The sequence below is a fragment of the Ips typographus genome, linkage group LG5, assembly GCF_016097725.1.
Source record: "Ips typographus isolate SLU linkage group LG5, UJ_Ityp_2.0, whole genome shotgun sequence".
Lineage (NCBI taxonomy): Eukaryota > Metazoa > Arthropoda > Insecta > Coleoptera > Curculionidae > Ips > Ips typographus.
The window spans coordinates 6430423-6451688 of NC_138426.1; the positions used below are offsets into that span (position 1 = coordinate 6430423).

At 34.0% G+C, this 21266-nt stretch overlaps 2 protein-coding genes across 2 annotated transcripts in view; one reads left to right on the plus strand and one right to left on the minus strand.

The window, feature by feature from the left end:
* Positions 1 to 1665, minus strand: part of LOC145729571 (rRNA methyltransferase 2, mitochondrial-like) — a 195580-nt gene extending 193915 nt beyond the window's left edge. Inside the window, exon 1 of the mRNA XM_081980384.1 lies at positions 1175 to 1665. Coding sequence (XP_081836510.1) covers positions 1175 to 1327 — 153 coding nt within the window. The 5' untranslated portion in view covers positions 1328 to 1665. The remainder of the gene's footprint in view (positions 1 to 1174) is intronic.
* A 1631-nt stretch (positions 1666 to 3296) lies between these two features.
* Positions 3297 to 19365, plus strand: Alg12 (Alg12 alpha-1,6-mannosyltransferase). The gene is made up of 9 exons (XM_081979633.1): positions 3297 to 3552; positions 14758 to 14890; positions 14943 to 15116; positions 15169 to 15322; positions 15377 to 15521; positions 15584 to 15810; positions 15863 to 16108; positions 17789 to 19047; positions 19100 to 19365. Exons 1-9 carry the CDS (start codon positions 3427 to 3429, stop codon positions 19273 to 19275), a joined length of 2640 nt encoding a protein of 879 aa, XP_081835759.1. The 5' UTR covers positions 3297 to 3426; the 3' UTR covers positions 19276 to 19365.
* Positions 19366 to 21266: the final 1901 nt, after the last annotated feature.

Here is a 21266-nt window from a genome sequence, read left to right on the forward strand (position 1 = left end):
TAAATATTTTTAATAAATCTTATTAAAAATCTAAGTTACAAACAGTTCTATCGTCACTTTAATAAGAAAAGTGGCCATTTCTATTTTCTTCTATTTTTAAGGTAGAAGTTAAAAAAACTGTTTATAAACGACATGTAACATGTTAATATGAATATAGCCAAATTTGGTTTCGACTGTGGGTATTTTTATACATATTATTTAGCACTTTTTTATTAAGAAAACGCTTTTTTTCTAATTACGAAGATTAACGTTTACAAACTTATATGTTTTAATACACTGTTGAAATAGTAAAAATCAACAGAATTAAATGACCTAAAAATATATAGGGTGTTCCATTAAAAAAAATATAACTTAGTGTCATATGTCAGAAACTAAACGTAATAGAAAAAAACTGACTACGCCATTGGATTCTACGTCAAAACTTCTACCGGAAACCGTTTTTCCTTTTTTGATAACTTTAATAGCAAATGAAATACAGAGGAGGTTACAAAATGACCAATTTTCAAAAAACCCCCGTATCTTTGAAACAAAAGAAGTTTGCGCAGCCCACTCTTCGCCAGTCATCTCAGCTCAGAAAATGAGATCGAAACACGTATGCTACTTTTTTTCTATCTATTACCGTTTTCTCTGTACCCCGTAAAACCATCGAAAATGCAGCACCCTGTACAGGAAAGCCTAGAATGTTACTTTTAATGGCGGCATTAGCGGTTTTTGTTTTGTACACAAACCTATGCAGATGCAGTAGAAAATATGTTTTTTTAAATTTTTTCGTGTAGTTGATTAGAAGTTGTGAGTGAAAAATCAAAGAACGCTTCATTCCTGATCCAGATATGTATAGATATGGCTTTTTATACCCAATAAAGTCCAGCCAAAGCAAGTTTGGTTAGAACCCTTTGTCCTGGAAAGTACAACAAACTAATGTGAAAACTGCTCAATCAAAGAAAATTTAGATATCCTTGAAGCTAGGTAAGCAAAACTGGTAAATGGGTTTTATATTATTACCAAGACCTTTCTTTTAAAATGTAAATGTGCCAATGGAAGTTCTAAAAGCTGTCCTGTTTATTCAGAGTAAACCTTTGTTGTTCTCAAAATGCAGGCGGCCTCAAAATGAAACACATACCTATGTATGTAAGAGGCAATATGTTTACTGAATGAGAAAGCATATTGTACTTACCACTGAGTATTGTGTTGGAGTAAAATCATTCCAGTTCAAAGCTTTCAACCACTTTTGGGTTCCAGCAGGGTCTTTTGGAAAGTAAAAGACTGACACTTTTGGGCCTTTTACCAAATTGCTTTTACAATTTGGCAAACAACAAGTGGACGGCATATTGTAGAGGCAATAGAATTTAAGTTAAAAAACCAACAACAAATTATAGAACAATGAAGGAACAATAACAGTAGTATTTTAATAACACAATAAAATGAACACAAACTACACTTTCACTAGAACAATAAACATATAAACAACAATGTATAATAGCAGACAAAAATTACTTTGGCAAGTAATCCCAAGTCTTGACTTTAAACCTTAAAAATTAATTTAATCATCGAAAAACTCCACAATTTCCACAATACAAACAAATGCAAACTGTCAACCACTATTTCGGCCATATTGGAATTTTTGGCACACACATTCTTGGCTTTCTTGTACAGAGGGCGGTGCTTAAACCCAAACGTATGCAGATGCAGTAAGAAATATGTATTTTTTTTATTATTTCGTGTAGTTGATTGCAAGTTGTGAGTAAAAAATCAAAAAAAGGTTCATTCCTGATTCAGATATGTATAGATAGAGCTTTTTTATAAACAATCAAGTCCAGCCTAAACCAATTGGTTAGAACATTTGTCCTGGAAAGTACAACACACAGCAAACTAGTTTAAACACTGTTCAATACAAGAAAATCTGTAAATCCTTGAAACTAGGCAAGCAAAACTGGTAAATGGTTCTTATGTCATTACCAAGAACATTCATTTAAAATTATTTTTGTTGCCCTCACAATGAAGGATGCTTTAAAATGTAACTCACATACCTACCTGTGCATGTAGCAAGTACCTAATAAGTTTACTGTACTAGAAAACACTTGTACTTACCATTGAGTATAGTGTTGGAGTAAAATCATTCCACTTGGTGTTCACTCCACAAAGTGTTCAACCACTGTTGAGTTAGATCCGGTTTTTTGTAAAGTAAAAAACTGACACGGTTGGGCTTTTTCCTGAATTGCTGTTACAATGTGGCTTGAAAAACTTGAACGGCAGCAAACAAATTATCTTACGCAAATAACCTCAAGTTTTGATTTTAAACCGTAAAAAATCATCTAATCCTCAAAAAACTCAATTTCTACAATACAAACAAACGCAAACTGTCACCACTATTTCCGCCATATTGGAATTTTTGACAAGCACCTTCTAGGCTTTCTAGTATAGAAGGCGGTGGCAGTATCGATAATTTAATTGATCTCCAAATTCACAGCCTACTAGAGTCCACCTTTTTAAACAACGTGTTATAGGATATTGTCTGTATATATTTGGAGGGAATGGGTATGTAATTTGTTGACCTCATTTTCGGCTAATCCACAAATAATGCACGTCATTGCGGCATTGTGAAGAAAAATTATGTTTAATAACTAAATTTAAAACTAATACAGAAATAAAACTGGAACTTTTGCAAAAACTCAAAATTCAGGTTAAGTCATTCATTTCCTCCATCTTCCATATTGACAAGTCGAAAAAGTATGTAATTTCCTTACACTTTTACAATGTATATTCAAGTGAGACAGAAATATAGCTTTCAGTAATAGTGAGCGCAAATAAACGCCATTTGGCAATACCGCTGACCAGGTTGACGACGTTGCAAGTGGTGCCATGCCATCTACGTGACACGTTCCCTCGTGCTAACAAAGGAAAACATGATATAATCAGATACGATATTGTGTGTGTCACAGAAAAAGACACTAAACTCGGATCAGTCCGATCAGGTCCGGATCAGCTCGGATAAAAACATCCATTAAAGATACTCGTCTCTACCTTGGGCTTAATTCTTGAAAGTAGGGTACGGAATTCTCAAGAGAAGTGTTGATAGAATGTGACAAAAGAAGCTGATACATGACGGGTTCTGGTCACATTTTACAGGTCTTTCTCTTGGTAAGTCCCTTACTTCGTTTCAAGAATACGCACCCTTGTCTCTGCTAACGGTATATTACTCTAATGTAATTGACAAATGCCCGAAAAAATTATAAAAAGAAGACTTATACCGCAAAAGACAGAGAAGATGTAGTATATTCTATTTGTAGGTTAAGGTTAAAATCAGATGTCAAATATTTTTAAATCTGGATCTGGGTTAATTAAAGTTTGTTCTATTTCTAGCTCTAGCTACAAGCTAGGTTTTTTTACAAATTATGTTGATACAAAGGTAATAAAAAGTCTAACAAAATGGCACAAATTATGATGATAATTGCAACAGCGCACTTAGTGTATTGTCCCTTTACTAAAGTAGAGGAGAGCTTCAACTTGCAGGCAATTCATGATATACTCTATCACAGGTGGAATCTTTCAGAGGTAAGTCGGTTTTTATGAGGTGTTTCAGTTAGTTAGTTATATTAAACTTCACCTTGTATTGTGTAGTTTGTTGGAAGATGGTTCAGAATAAAATCTCGGCTTAAAAGCCTTTTGCATGTATGTATGTAGTATGCAGTGGGTTTGAATTAGTTCGGATAGTTACTATGTTTATTTGGCTCATCAGATTCGAATAAAATTTAGGAGTAAACTGCTGGGTAAAATTTTGTACACTAATTCTTAATAAGCCAATAATTCCCACTAGGTAAGTGATTCCCAACAGTACATATTCTTATTACACTGTATAATATTGCAACAAATAAGCCTCCGAGGAAGTTTCAATGTAGGAGTATATGTGAATATTAAAAAAGGACTGAGGCAGGACAATATTTATAAAATTGATGTCAATTAATCAACATAAGGATCAATAGTTACCTGAATAATTATTTATAAACCAATCTCATAAGCCATAAAATACCTAAGTTGTTAAGTTTTTTTAGTTCTTAACACAGTAGGTACAATATAACCTAGGGGTAGATTGCCAAAGTATTTTGGTGTACACACTCGAAGTAATTTGAGGTTTTATGAGGCACTTTGCCAGTATTACAAAGCATTTTGAAGTATTACAGGGCACTACAAGTGCACACTATCCAATATAAAAATATTAAAAGTTTAAAGTGTTTTTTTCATGAAATTATGATTACATTATCTGAAAGAATAGAAATCAATAAAAAGAATATTTCGTAGTTTATTCATAGAACTTCTACATTTTAGTGATATCTAGGAAAGTGTGATTACTAGGAATTATTGTTTAAAGAAGTCCATAGATAGTGAATATATTATTTTTAACAAAGGGCACTATGGATAAATCCCAGTCAAAAATTGTATCCTTTTGAATGACTGACTGTACCCAAAGTGATGTGTTTTGCTTAGGTTAGGTAAATACTCCTAAAGAGTCCAAGAAAGAGAGAAAACTTCTTCAAACTAAATAAAGAAAAAGTAAAAAAGTAAAGTTACAGTTTCAAAAGTGAAGAAAATAGGCAAAGTTAAGATCTTTTTAAGTATAATTTTGAGATGACTTAGGTGCATTACAGTTTTACACTATAGGTAGGTACATTGACAATTTACATATACCATTTGGGTTAAATGTGCATTTATAAATTGGATTTTCAAGAAATTGTGCAAATTTTGATTTCTAAATCACTTCTTTGTAAATAATATTGAATTAATTACATTATTATTAATATTGAAATTATTAAACAAAAAAACATACATTAAAAGTACACACAGTGCAGCTCTTTAATGCCCATCCCTTATTTTTTTCAAACTGTTTAAGATATAAAATTAAAAATATTTTAACTTTACGAGAACTATTTGAAATGAGTGTACAGAACCACCAAGCTTTTACAACAATTTATTTTAGCTTATAGAAATAACCCATCAACACCTTAATAATGCCAAGCAACATTAGTGTAAGATTTTTTTATTTCTTATTTAATCTTATTTCCTGTCTTTTACTTATTTCTATCTGGGGGTAGATTGCTGAAGTATTTTGGTGTACACACTCAAGGTAATTGGAGGTACTTTGAGGCACTTTGCCAGTATTACCAGCATTTTCAGGTATTACAAGGCATTACGAGGTATTTTTAAGGTTAATTTATAAGGCAGTTCATAGAATTTTGAGGCATTGCCTGTATATTTTAAAATATTTTGCGATATTTTCTTTGGAATTTTGAGCAAAATAAAGCCTGAATAAAGGAAATTTTGCAATATTTTAAGGGATACATGGTAGTAGACCAAGCAGTAGACAATATAGTGTATCAATATAACAAAATTGACCGCACATGTAATTATTATGATAAAATCTTTGATACATGATATTAAGTTGAAACAATATTCATTACAAATTATTATAATAATTTACCAATTTTTCAACATTTAAACTACATTTTTAAGGTCACGGACTTTACAGTGTTGCAAGCTCTAAAATTGCATAATTAAAGTCACATGATGTGTCACTTACAATTTCAGCTTTTACAACTGTCTAAAATAGTCTAAATTTAATTTACCAAGTTTTTAAAGTTTAAACCACATTTTAACGGTCACGTGATTAATTTTGACAGATATGAACTGGCCTTTACAGTGGTGCAAGCTCAGAATTGCATTTACCTTGCAATTTAAGTTTTTACAACTGTCCAAATTTTATTGATCAATTTTCCAAAGTTTAAACGTTTTGTAGGTCACGTGACAATGTCAACTGGTCTTTACAGTGTTGCAAGCTTAAAAATAGAATTGTGGCGTGTATTTTGTAATTTAAGTTTTCACAAGGGGCTAAATTTTATTTATCAATTTTCCAAAGTTTAAACTACGTTTTGAAGTACGCACAGTAGTATGTATAGTAGACCGCCGATAATTTTTTGTACACCAAAATGCCTTTTTGCATACACAATACCTTGAAATGCCTTTACAATACCTCACAATGCTTCATTACTTCTCAAAATGCCTCAGAGTAATAATGCCTTAAAACTGCCTAAAAGACCTCATATTACCTTGAAATACCTCGAAATGCCTTTAAATTATTTTAAACTGCCTCAGAATGCCTTAAAATGTTTACATGCACATTTGTGGCATTCTTAAATTTAGTTATAAGGCCCTGGTATTGAGACAATGACAAACCTTGATAAAATACACCTTTAAAATGTTTTTTTTTGGTCACGTGACAGTTTTTAGATCAGATTAATTAAGTAGCATGTCTGCTTTTACAATTTGTACAATAAGGATTAATCTCGGGATTAATGATTAAAAAAAAAACGACTTCCTCAGGTTACCTGATTGCTTTTCCAAATTTTGAAGACTCAAAAGCTTAAAATTCATTTTTTTAAAAGTCACGTGATAGTTTTTAGATTAGGTTAGGTGACAACGTAAAGGTTTTTCCAAATTTTTGACACTTGATTTGACCTTGTGTTGAAATACCTTAAAAGTGATTTTCTAAGGGCAGGTGACTGTGAATATTTTTGGTACGGTTGTCTGAAATTACGGGTTATATTTTGACGTTTAAACAAATCTTCTAACCTATCATTTAAAAGAAACAGTTGAAAAATGAAATATACTATAGTATTTTAAACTGTGAAAAAATTGTAACAACTACGTCACGTGACTTGGATAATTCCATTTTTGAGCTTGCAACACTGTAAAGACCAGTTGGCATTGTCAAAAACAGTCAGGTGACCTAAAAAACGCAGTTTAAACTTTGGAAAATTGATAAATACAATTTGAACAGTCGTAAAAACTTAAACTGCAAAATACAAGTCACGTGACCTTGATAATGCAATTCTGAACTTGTACCACTGTAAAGGCCAGTTGATATCTGTCAAAATGAATCATGTGACCGTTAAAATGTGGTTTAAACTTTAAAAACTTGGTAAATTAAATTTATGCTATTTTAGACATCACGTGACTTTGATTATGCAATTTTAGAGCTTGCAACACTGTAAAGTCACGTGACCTTAAAAATGTAGTTTAAATGTTGAAAAATTGGTAAATTATTATAACAATTTGTAATGAATATTGTATCAACTTAAAATCTTTGTTTATGATATTACCATAATAATTACAAGTGCGGTCATTTTTCTTATATTGATACACTATATTGTCTATTTGCTTGATCTACTACAATGTATTCCTTAAAATATAGCAATATCGCAAAATTCCAAAAAAATATCGCAGAACATTTTTAAATATACAGTCAATGCTCCAAAATATTCTGAAATTCTTTAAAAATACCTCAAATGCCTTGTAATATTGACATCTGGAAACTGTTTCTTTTCGTACTCGAAAAAAAGCAGCACATTTAGAATTAGCATTTGGGCCTTCTCATTGTAGCGGAGTATTTTTATACCTTTGATATTCGTTTAAATCAAAGTGACAGTAAATGTCAACGTTTGTAATTTGACAGGACGACAAAATTAACAACGTGCCTTTTTTGCTAAAATTGTTTATTTCATATGTTTGATATGCGAGAAACAAAGATGGAAAAAGATGACGTCATTCTCAAAAGGTAAAAATCCAACTATAGCTGCTAAATTCAGTCAAAACTGTCTTTATTGTCAAACACCCTGTTACCAAACCGTAAATAACACGCGTATTTGTATACAGGGAACTTAAAAAAATATATATTAAACTTAGTGCCGGTATTTCCATCTGCTAATAAAGTAGCTAATAACTACTTGACCACTAAAGTGTATTCCAAAGATTAATTGTCGAATAAGTTGTATTGTTGAGATAATCACTCTCGGGACTGGGTCGGTCCAACGATTTCCTTTCTTGAACGGTTGGACGACACAATTCTAGTGATTTGTCTAATTGCATTATTATGTCATCGAAATTCTCTCGAGAGTGATTATCTTGATTAATATCAATTCTTTCAAATAAAAACTACAAAAAAATAGATTCCAGGGATGCCAAGTTATTTTATAAATGGAGAAATAACTAAACCTAAAACAAAACTAACCTAACTACTTTACTACAGTAACTCTCACATTCAGACACTAACAGGGCAATTGTTTGGCGCTCAATGTTTACATACATGACACTACATGACTACTATTACTACTACTAAATGAATAGATCAAATACCAGAAACGATTGTAGATATATGAACTACTGTCTATATTAGCCTAATTACTTACTGTCTCTGACACGTTTACGGAATTAGCCCAAGAAACAAAAACGTCTAAAGATCACGTGGTGTGTCGCACTATTGCTCCTACTTCAGGTTTTCTGGAATTCGCTCACAACATCATCGGGGTATCAGTATTTTTTTTGAACAGCAGCAATCAGCTCAGTCTCTCAGCTCTTCAAAGATGAAATCTGTTAGACAGCTTTGCAGCGTTCCCAACTAGCAGCAACAAATGTTTCCAATTGGTACCTGACTGGAACTGCCCAATGCAAATTACACCCTCTTTAGCTTTAGTTCTCGAACAACAAACGACAGGGCGAAAACTATCGTATTTCTGGCCAGTCCTTTATGCAAAGTGTATTAACTGTTTGGAGCTTTCTACAAACTATTCTTCCATCAGTCCGCAACTTTAGCTTTGCAAGAAAATTAGATATACAGGGTGATTCCAAGGTTGGTGCTTTCCTTTCACCTGCCAATAGGGCTTCAAAAAATAAGGTTTTTTTTCCTTTGACGCTTTTTCGAAATATGAACAATAACGAAGATACAGGGTGTCAAAGTGTTACTGAAAAAATAAAAATTTAATGATTTTGGTCAAACCACTTGAAGTAATTAAACAAAATTTTGTAGGTGTCAGTAGCTACGTGGAAAGGAAATTTTCCAAGAAACAACAATTTTCTTGCGTTTACCAATGGCGCGCGTACAATTTTTTTAAAACATTTTTGAAAAAAAATATTACCCTACTGGTTTTTTTTTCAACATAAAATTTATTATTGAATTCCTTGTTCAATTCTAAAAATAAAACCCTTATTATTATTTTTTGCTACGACGCACCGTTTCCCAGTAAAAAAAAAAAAACCGTCTTAATGCGTGCCTAAAATTAAATGCTGTTTTAAATTAAAATGTCAAATTATTAAAACTTAGTTCAAAGGCGGCTGAAATCTTTTGTTTTTGTTTATGTCTGTTGATAAGGAATAACCTGTACTTAGTTAAATAGCTATTTATGTAACCAGTTACGAAAAGATCGATTTTGTGTAACGAATGAATGTTTGTAGGGCGAGCGCAGCGAGGTCCTACAATTTGAATGAGTTACACAATAAGTCATTTTCGAAACGTGTTGCATACATAATTTTTTCTAATTTTGACCAAAAAGCGGTAAAAACCATCTTTTAAAGTGATTTAACACAAATATTCACTTTCATAGCACCTTGTATAAACAGTGACAACGACATGTTATGATGGATGTCGCCAATATGTTTCTACGGAAATGCATAAAAACAGGGAGTGATGAAATGAACTTTTCATAACTAGTTACATAAAGTGATACTTTATGTAACTAGTTACATAAAGTAAAACGTTTTGTCACTCTAATCAGTTTTGAAAAGTGTCACTTTATATGCCATAATTAGAAAAATTAAATTTATGTTATTTTTTATTTTGTTTTTTATTTTCAGTAAAACTTTGACACCCTGTATTTTCGTTATTGTTCATATTTCGAAAAAGCGTCAAAGGAAAAAAAACTTATTTTTTGAAGCCCTATTCGTAGGTGAAAGGAAAGCCCCAACTTTGGAATCACCCTGTATAGGTCTGACAATTCTAAAAATTATTATCAAAAAATTGACATCTGTACCTCTACCTGAATATCCCTGGCATCCCTTATAAATTTTAATTTGAGCAAAAAGAAAAAATAAATAAATCAATCTTAACTAGAATAGATATTTTTAAGACAGTATCCGTATTTCAAGGCAAGTTTATTTGTCGAATTGTGTGGTCCGTCCACTTGATGTGTTCGTCCAAGTTGTTGTTTTTAGCTATCATTCAATCCAATCATATTTTCATAATTTTTGTCAGTGCTAATTAACAATCCTTTTTGTCGCAATATTTATCATTAATTTTTCGTCAATTTACCGTTTTCCGAACGTATCACTTTGTTTGCTCGATCGTGCCTCGACTCGACAGTAAAAAATACCTTTAAGGAATGTCACCTTTCCGAAGGGCCTAACCGAATCTATCGTTGTCTGTTCGCCGCTTTGATCAGACAATTAGTCGCCTGAATTTGTACGCAAATTGGTTATAACGCACCATCGCCGTGAGTGACTGATTAATCCACATCACCACGTAGTCGTCAACATCAAGGAGGCCTCCAAGAATTGGACCAGATTCGACAAAAGGTAAGATTTTTCTTAAAGGTCTCGCTAAGTCCACTTATCTCTCTCACGAGCCGAGAAATCAAAGTTAATTCGTTAACTAATAGTCCAAAAGACAACAAATTGGTATTAAAAAGGAAGTTTTGTCATTGTCAGATTAGTCTGATTTGTTATTTCTTCGGAATATCTGACTGTTAATTAAAACCTCCAAAGACAATCTATTTGAAAAATTGACAGACTTGTCTTTCGTGATCATAAAATGGAAAAACCAAATAAGAAAAAGTGACTCTAGAAGATTTATCATTATCAGGTGTCCCTATGTAATTATTAGAGATACAGTAACTTGCAAGCAAATAAACGAAGCTTGAGGAAGAATCAGTTTAGAATTCTATACACAAAAATTGTAAAAAACTATAATTTAAAAAAAAAACATACAAACCAATCGATTTAGAAAACTTCTAAATTTTATAAAACGGTTATGTACTGTCACGATTATTATCATCCTGAAGATGAGATTTACTCAAATCTCCCTCACCTCCTAGTTGCATGATAATATCATCATAACTGACATCAGATTCACCCTGACCATTCATTCTAATAATCTAGTAAATAAAGAAAATTTAAATAAATATGCTTGAATAAAAATTCTATAATAGGGATGCCAAGTTATTTTTAAGGTAAATAACTAAACCTATCTAGCTTACTCTCTACCTAAAAATCCTGCTTCTAAATATATCATTGAAACTACAAATGTGTTTAATACAAAAAATTACAAACTACTTACAACATACTCTTCGTCAAAGAGTCCAAATTGTCCAAAATAAACCGCCAGTTGACCAATCTTCTTCTTTTCCGTTGAGGTGGATTTTTAACTGCAAAGGCTGTACCTCGGTAACAGCCGGTAGGCCTCCTCGGTTATCGATTTAACCACTTCTGGAATAGGTCCTCTATCACAATCTGCTCCATGTCATAACGTGGACTAGACGGTACAATTGCTGGTAGCACTCGGTATTACACCCAGTAACTTCCGTTCCGGAAGGAAAAAGCTTTCTAAGATCCCCTGATCTTTAATAGTCTGATTTTTGCTCGAATTTCTCTTTTTTTTTTTGAATTGACTTTTTTAGCTCTCTCAAAGTCTCTCTGACAATCAACCACCATAAAAACAAAAAAAAGTTCATCAAGTAATACTGTTAATTTTCTTAATAACTACATACAATCCTACTAAAACTAACTATAATGGTAAACACTTGACATCCCTACAAAAATGTACCTTTTCTATAAATTAAATAATAGCTATTTATGTAACCAGTTACAAAAAGATCGATTTTGTGTAACGAATGAATGTTTGTAGGGCGAGCGCAGCGAGGTCCTACAATTTGAATGAGTTACACAATAAGACATTTTCGAAACGTGTTGCATACATAATTTTTTCTAATTTTGACCAAAAAGCGGTAAAAACCATCTTTTAAAGTGATTTAACACAAATATTCACTTTCATAGCACCTTGTATAAACAGTGACAACGACATGTTATGATGGATGTCGCCCATATGTTTCTACGGAAATGCATAAAAACAGGGAGTGATGAAATGAACTTTTCATAACTAGTTACATAAAGTGATACTTTATGTAACTAGTTACATAAAGTAAAACGTTTTGTCACTCTAATCAGTTTTGAAAAGTGTCACTTTATATGCCATAATTAGAAAAATACATTTTCTTTATTTTCTTGAAAAAAAAATCCTTATTTTCAAGACAGTACCTATAAGCAATTTAACTTTGTGAGTAAACAAATATACATAGATACTTCTTGTAAAAGGAACTAATTGGTTTTGTAATTTTACTTTTACTTGCTTTCCCAGTACCTGATTGATTTTTTCAAAATATCCTACAGTAAAGTAATATGCATATAACAGAAGGGTTATTAAAATGTCTGTTTTAATAACTCATTTTTGCTTTAAAGACCAAAACCGAAGGAGCAAGACGCACAAACCGTTTTCCATTTTCTGGGCGCCATCCTATTATCCGTATATCAGCTACTTGATGTATCAAATAAAAATTCTTCAAATAAACTGCTTTATTCCTCCAATAAATCTTGTTCCACGTTTGATATACACAACTGAGTGTATGTATTTATGTTTCACCTACATGTTATGAATAGATAATTCCTTAAAAACGGTGTAGGTTATAGTGCTCATAACAACCTGAGGGCATTATAGGCGGGCATTACCATAACGCCCTGAAACCGTTTTTAATATTAGCAATGGCATTTTTATACTTCCATACCTTAAAAACTTCGTATCCCCTAGCCTAGGATGCTCTTGACTTTTTAGATAACCAACTTTTATTAGCTTGTGCTTCATTTTCTTTTAGGTTTTCTAAAATTTCGTCCAACTTTTGTCATTTTCACTGACTGAAAGAACTATCAAAGTCACATCATTCAGGGAAAATAAACAGTAAAGAACATACGGGTAAAGGTATACCTTTTCTTTTCAATGCCAGAAACAGTAAATAATTACCGAATTAGGTGAAACATAAAACATTGTATGCACCACAGGCGTTAGGGAGAGTATAATGTCCATCAGGCCGAAACAGCCAGAGGGCCTATGGCCCGAGGGATAGGCTTCAGACATTATGTTCTCTCTAACGCCCTTGGTACATAAATCGCTATTATAGGGAAGTTTTTAGCAGATGAAACTACAGGTTCTTGATGTGACAAATGAAAAAACCTTCAAATAAACTGGGTTATTGGTCAAATAAAGTATGTTTGGCGATTGATATACACAACGAAGTTTTATTTTTAATTTTATTAGCAGATGGAAATATAGTCAAATTTTTACCCTTTGAGAATGACGTCAAGCAGGTGAAAAAACACGCATGTCTGTAATTAGATCAAAAATTTTAACCTACAAATGCTTTGAAAAATGCGTGATCATGAGAGTTTCAGTTGACATCTGGAAACTGTTCCTTTTCGTACTCGAAAAAAAGCAGCACATTTAGAATTAGCATTTGGGCCTACTCCTTGTAGCGCAGCATTTTTATACCTTTGATATTCGTTTAAATCAAAGTGACAGTAAATGTCAACGTTTTTAATTTGACAGGATGACAAAATTAACAACGTGCCTTTTTTGCTAAAATTGTTTATTTCACATGTTTGATATGCGAGAAACAAAGATGTAAAAAGATGACGTCATTCTCAAAAGGTAAAAATCCAACTATACCGGCCCTTAATCAAAGATTTGTGTCTTTGATTCATGAATATAGAAATCATAGTCCATACCAGTTAATTTAATGATTGATTTTGTGCTCTCAGAAGGATTACACATTATCTTATCTTTTGAGGATTGTTATGTTTGTCAGGTTTGTTTAATCAATCAAACTTATTAGATATAAAAGTATTTAAAGGTGGATTTATGCACGACGTTAAATTAAAGCATGTTAGAATTATACTAAATTAAAGTAAGGTTTATAGTCACATTCAATTTATGCAGCACGAAATTAACAGCTAAAAAAAATACGCATGCGCCTCACGGAGTTATTTTGTTTTTCGGCGTTGTCAAATTGTCTTTTTCGTACTTAAATTGTTAAAATAAATTGTTTTTTTATAAATCCGATAATTTTTTGAATATAAAAGTGGGTACTGTTTAACAAGCTCTATTAGCTTGTAATCTTCTATTTGGGAATTGATTTTATACAGGGTGTTCCTGAAATGACTGTAGATGACTCATAAATTTCTTTGTAAAAAATATGGCTAAACAACGCTGGGGGTGCGTTCAGAAATAGGGCTGGTGTGCGCACCGTGGCCTTTGTCACATGCCACCATATAGTTATGTAAATAAATTGTTCACGTGATCCATTTTTTCCCAAATTCTGTCACGACTTGTACACCGACGGCCATTCTAAACGCGATCCTAATCGAATCGAGTTTGACATTTCAGTTGTTATGGCGGATTTGAGAGACTACCTATATTATTTATTATCTACATAAAAGAGTATCAACTTCTAATTTGCCTGCACTTGGCATTAGTGGTAATGGACAGTGGTCGTGGACAAAGTATAGTACCACATATAAGTATAGGATTAATGGCTATCATAAAAAGCTCGTTGAATAATATACTATTGATTTTGCAACCTGAGTTATGCCCCTTGTAGAATGACAGCCAGCAGACATGTGACAGTTTTTTAGCCCTTGAGGATGAGTTGCTTATAAATTCACACAAAGATTTTGTGGAGATTAACTTTGTGTTTTTTGCTTGCACTTCCATATACCAAGGTTATTTTTTAACATAAAGTACTGGGTTAAAATTACCCGTTTCTGGTAGTCTTATTTGTATTTATATTCATTACATTTATTATTTTTGGCAATATACTCAATATTTTTTTTCAGTACGACCACTTGGATTTTCCTGGAGTAGTACCACGAACCTTTTTGGGACCACTTTTTATTGCCTTTTTAGCAGCCCCTTTTGTCTTCACTTTGGATCTGTTAAGTCTAAACAAGTTTTGGGCTCAGTACATTGGTACATATTTACCAGTTCTGCGTAGTGGCAATGACTTGAAAATCAATTTTAGTTAGGACTGTGCTGGCTCTCGTTGTTGTCTTGTGTTTTAAAAAGTTAAGCTCTACTTTAGAAAAGCAGTTTGGTACAAGATGGCTGCAATGGTTTATTGCGATTACGGTAACTCAAAGCCATTTCATGTTTTATATGAGTCGTCCATTGCCGAACATCATGGCTTTGCCTCTAGGTAAGCTTGAATGATTAATTAAGAGGTGGTTTGTGTAAATGTGTTATTACAGTATTACTAGCCTTGGATGGATGGCTTAGGAATGACGTTAGGAGTTTTATTTTATTTTCTGGAGCATCTATAATTATTTTCAGAGCCGAACTTGCCTTATTCCTAGGAATTCTTTTGCTTCATGACTTGTATTATCAAAGAGTAACTGTAAAGCGGTAAGTTTATACTGAGGTATATGTTCTAAGGGGGTTATTTGGTAACATTTTTAGGCTGCTGCAAATAGCAGCCCCGGGTGGCATAGCATTTCTTTTAATTTCAGTAATAGTGGACTCAATATTTTGGAACAGGCCTTTGTGGCCTGAGGGAGAGGTGTTGTGGTTCAACACTATATTGAACAAAAGTTCCGATTGGGGGGTGTGTGAAACGTGTTTTTGCGTGAATATTAACCAAATATTTCTCTAATTAGAGTGTTTTAGACTTCGCCGTTTTTGTGGTACTTTTATTCGGCATTGCCAAGAGGCTTGGCGGCTTCATTCTTCCTAGTTCCAGTAGGCTGTGTCTTGGACCAAAGAGTGAGAAAACTAGTCAGTCTAACAATAGCTTTCATATTTTTATACTCAATTTTACCTCATAAAGAGTTGCGATTCATTATTTATGCATTTCCATTTTTGAATGTTGCTGCGGCTACTGCTTGTCACAGAATGTAAGTTGTATGAATTTGTAGTGTCAAACAACTTTTAATTATATGTTTCCAGATGGGAAAATAGGAATAAGTCTCCTATCTATCATTTTCTATCATTAGGAGTGGCAGGACATTTAGCTATAAATGTTCTGTTTACAATATTTCTGCTCAGCGTTTCTGGTACTAACTATCCAGGTGGAACTGCCATCTCCCATTTACATAGGTTAGCCCGACATGAACCTCATGTTAACGTGCACATATCGAATTTGGCAGCTCAAACTGGAGTGTCGCGATTCACTCAAATTAACTCTACTTGGATGTAAGTAGATTATTGCAGAATAAATAGGTAAAGCACCAGAAGAACCGCCACATTATTAGTGCTTACGGTTGCCTGTTTACAGATTTCTTTAAAAATCAATTTTATTTTTGAACTGCGCTTGCCAAAGGTTTTCCTAAGTATTATTTTGGAATTGTTTTGAATGCAATTCTGTCAATTCAATATTTTAAAAAGCAAATTAAGTACCGAGTAGAACTACGAAGTCAAGCTGTTCTGGTGTTTCCTTGTTATTTTCTTGCAAACTGACCACATATAGTGATATTATTAGAAGATTGAATGCGCTTTTCATAGTTTTTTCCTAGCTGAATCTTAATCAAGCCTTGAAAGCGAGCTTGAAAGCATTCAAAAAATTATTATAAGTGATTTAAAATTACATCCAGAAAAATGTTCCATTGCTCATTAATATTGCTTTTTTCAATATCTTCTCTTTTTCAATAATACCCCGTAATTTCTTTTGTATGCCAAAAATTTAAACAGCCAAACATTTTCCGAGATCCGATCCAATTATATGACATAAAAACGGGTGATCCAACATTACCCCGTTTACCATGCAAATGTACTGGATTAAAAAGCAACAATTTTGCATTTTTCTTTACCTTGTATATCCATAACAATTTTTTTTATTCAATATCACTCTTCGGCCCTGATTCTAGAAGAAACCTTCAAAACCTTTTTCTTCTTCTTCTATTGCCCTATCCCATTACGGACGTTGGCTATCATCATGGCTATGCGAGTCTTATTGGCTGCTCATCGGAACAATTCAGTAGATGTTGCTCCAAACCATTTTCGCAGGTTAGCCAGCCATGAAATTCTTCTTCTTCCAGACCCTCGTCGTCCATCAACTTTGCCTTGGATTATGTTTTGGAGAATTCTGTATTTGTAATTTCTCGTGATATGGCCAAAATACTCTAATTTTCTACGCTTCACAGTAAGCATGATTTCAGGCTCACATCCCATTTTTCGGAGTACTTCTTCGTTTGTAATTCTTTCTATCCAAGAGATTCTAAAAATTCTTCTGAAAATCAACATTTCAAAAGCTTGCAGCTTTTTTTCCATAGCATCTGACAGCGTCCAAGCCTCCACACCGTACAGAAGAGTGGAGTATATATAACACATGACTATTCTCTTCTTTAGAGGCAGATTCAGATCTCGACCTGACAGGAGCGGTCTGATCTGCATAAACGTACTTCTCGCTATTTCAATTCTATGTTTTATCTCCTGTGAGTGATCCCAGTCCCTGCTAGAGAACCAACGGAAGCAATGACCACCGAATTTCTGTCGGAATAAACAGTACCCCTCAGTATGTCAACAGCCTCTCGGAGGGTGGAAGAACAAACTGAGGTAAGGGCACTCTTTTGTCCCTGGGATGAGAAACCATCCCAAAAGGCAGATGAATCAGGAATGATCAATGGCATAAGGATGCAGAAAGCACCAGAAAACTACTGAATTAAAGACTCGAAAGAGTCTCCCAGGAAAAATCATCATGGAATGTTGTGGAGAAAACCTTTTTAGTTTATTAAGTTCAGCTGAGGAATAAAATTTTGCTGCATCAATCTTTCGTGAGCAATTTAGTTTAGGGCGTAAATGTATTATCTTCTGGTGCTTTAGCTTTTCACACCATTTGTGAGTTTGCATTAAACCATTCTGTTATTTCCATTGTAGCTACGACAAAACTGAAAACCTTAAAACCACCGATGTGGAAATATTTAAGTTCACACATTTAATCGAGGAGGCTAAAAGCAAATACGCCTCAAATTTAAAAGTTTTGACAGCCACTCACGATATAATTGACAGTATCGACTCCTTTCATCAAATCGCCTTTAACTACTTAACGGTACCACCAGTAAAAATTAAAACAAAACCAGTTTTATTTATTCTAAAGCGAAGGGATAATTATAAGGAAGTTTTGGCTATGAAAGGAACCACTTTGGAGAAAAACCCTTCTGTTTATGTGGTTCAGGACATGCCTGACAGTGAATCCGCAGAATTACCTGCAGAAGAATTTATTGAGAAGTCAAAAGAGACGAAACAAGACATAGAAATTGAACCTCAGACAATAGAGGCTGTAGAATCTGTTGAGTTTCTAGAAAATAGTTTTGAAACGCCTTTAGTTTTTCCGGATTTAAGTGTTGAAGAGCCCGAATTGGCTCTGGATGATATCCCCGACGAGTCTAGAGGCACAAGTGAGTCTGAAATAGATTTTCAGCCCGTAGAAATCCAAGAAAAGGAAAATATAGTGATAACTAGAAGAAAGAAAATTAAAAAAGCTAAAAGTGTGATAACAGAAATTCCCATCACCGAAAATGTTGATGATCAACTCAGTGAAGAAGAAATACCTCAGAAGGAAACTACTGAGTTTAAAATTAGATCGAAAAAGCCAAAAAGAGTTAAAGTTAAAGAGTTAAGTGAGGAAAGTCAACTCACACTTCCACCTCCAACTTCAATTCAAGATAGTTCTGAGCATAATAACTTGAGACCTCCAAAGTCAAAATTAAAAAAAATTGCCGCTCCTGATGATGAAACTAATACAGAAACAAGTCCCAAACGACATAAAACAATTAAACGGGCAGAAGAAGAACAAGCGAGAGAAGAGGAGCAGCCACTCGAAAGTGAAACAAACCACTTGCGCGTGAAGCAGAACATAAAGAAAATTATTCAAAAGTACCGAAGGAAGAAAATAAACGAAGAGCAGTCTGTCGAGACTCAGAAGAAGTCGAGTCAAGACGAGCCTGTGCAAATTTACGAAGAAATATCGAAGATCGAGAAGCAAATAATCGAAATAATCGACAATAACCCAATCATAATCAACAAGGATTATGTGAAAACTCGTTTAAGTGAGACCATCAAATTGGAATTGGTTAATGCTATGGATCCTACCGCTATTGCCATGATACAGAGAGAAGAACTCAGATTTGATAAAGGTAACACTTTTTCAGTATTGTGGATGTTCTTTAGTGTTTTTTTATTCTCTAGAAAATTACGGAACATCAGAGAGTCTGGATGCTACGTCAGGTCAAGTAGGTGATTCGGAAACAGACAAAGCGAAAATAAAGTTCGTAGAAAAATTCAAAAAGGCTACCGAAAGACTTGACAATATTATTAGCATCATCGATGAAATCGTCGACACTATTGAGATAACCGATGACTGATCTTTTTTGGGATTTGTGTGTGGTGTTTGTTAATCAATTTAAACTTTGTTGATTGTTTGTCGTTAAAAAATAAATTGATTTTTATTTTGATAGGTTCTATTATTCTTTTTCATTTCCCCCAAAATAGAAAATTTACAATTTAGGAATGCAATTTCTTTTCTCTACTATACAGGGTGGAACTATTGAGGTGGATTAGCTGAGAGATAAATTAAACTGAACTAATTAAGTGCCTATACATTAATAGTTATTGTTGTAGTACAATAACGAACCCATTTCTAGTTACAAAAGTGACATATGACAAGAAAGATAAGTTGTCAATAAAAAAAAATTAACAAGTTGTGTGTGTTTTGGTAAAGTTAAGCCTTGTAGTAATATTGTCACGTTTAAATTGTAAAGCCCTTTTGGCCCAACAAGTTAAACGAGACGTGCGTTTATTACTTTAATAAGCGCCTTTACCGAGATCTTGTTTCAGAGGTAGAATCAAACCGCTTGGTAGAAAAATATAATTTAATAACTAAATAACAGTTAAAACTAATTGACGAAATAATAATAATAATAAATGTTTTATTTGCTCAAGTACACAGCATCGCTGTGTTTAGCCTTGTCAAAGGTTACACATATACGTTACAAATTACACAATATACAGCATAACTATAACATTACCTATATGGTGTAACTATTGCTAATATAAAATTCATCTAAGGAGTAAGGACAGATCTAAAAGTAGTTGTTTTACTTTTGTTTTAAATGTAGCATAGGGCTAAGTTTTTAGTTCATTGGGCAGGGAGTTGTACAGTTTGATGCTGATATTGTCACGTTTTGGGGGTAGCGTAGGAAGAGAAACAAGATCGTAGCTTAAGTATGTCTTCTTTATTAGGCAGTGAACACTGACCAAGAGGGGGTGTGTGGGTGTGTACGTCTAGTGGTAGGTGCGTAAGCCCTTCTGAAGTGTCGCCAAGCCGTCCAAGTGTAACGAGCCGTCCGGGCACTAGAAAGTTCGGACTGTCGCTCGTGACCTCCCTCTGGGGATGACCCCAGAGTTCGGTAATCCTCGATGGCTTGAGACGCTGATTAAATACCCACATCGTGACCCCAATTTGCCGGTCTTGCTGATTCAGACAGTGCACTAGGGGAGACCGGGGCCCGACTAGGTAACGGAACATAGTGCAATTTATGTTATTCGTGACAATATTGATGTAGCTCTTGTCGGTTATGGTAAGTCTGTGTCTTTGTGTTAATAAGTTTTCACCGTGTCTTGTGGTATAATGATGTCTGCTGCTTACTGTTCTGATATTGTGGATTTCACATGTGCCAAACATTGGTATATGTATAGGCCTGGTAAGGTTAGGATTCGGAGATCTTGAAAAGAGGTTCTGCAGCTGTCCAAGGACTCTAGTTTTCCCATAATTCTTATGGCTTTTTTGTGTAACCTTTGGCCAATCTGTCGAATTTCCCCAGAATAATAGGCCATATGATAGTTTGGACTGGAAAAGACCCATGTATGCTGTGCAGGAGAGTTCTATTGGAGTGGTGTGTGAGATTCTGCGGAGGAGAAATAGGGTCGAAGAGAGGTTTTTTGTCAATTGGGTGATGGAAACACCACGTTTCCAGGTCAACCTGCTGTCAAGGATTACTACTAAAAAATTGAACGATTTACCTTCATCTTTTTTCTTTCAAAGAGAATATGGCAGTTTCTGTTTTTTCGAGGTTGAGGCATAGATTGATGTCAGCAAAATAGGTGTTTAGTTTCCTAAGAGTGGCGGCAGCTACCACGTGGAGTTGAGCAGTGTTACAATTATGGTCAAGAAGGGTTGTGTCATCTGCATATTGAACCGATGTCAGATTTGAGAGATGGGAAGGTAGTTCATTTACATACAAGACAAGATGAATAATAGGGGTCCGAGTATAGACCCTTGCGGGACACCTGCGCTTACACGGAGAGCCTCCGACCTGATGCCCGCGATATCGACCAGTTGGAAGCGGTCTGAAAA

Coding starts and splice junctions, on each gene's coding strand:
- Alg12 (XM_081979633.1), top strand. CDS start 3,427: ATGGCACAAATTATGATGATAATTGCAACAGCGCACTTAGTGTATTGT. Junction 15,811..15,862: donor GCTACTGCTTGTCACAGAAT/GTAAGTTGTATG, acceptor ATATGTTTCCAG/ATGGGAAAATAGGAATAAGT. Junction 19,048..19,099: donor AGAACTCAGATTTGATAAAG/GTAACACTTTTT, acceptor TTTATTCTCTAG/AAAATTACGGAACATCAGAG.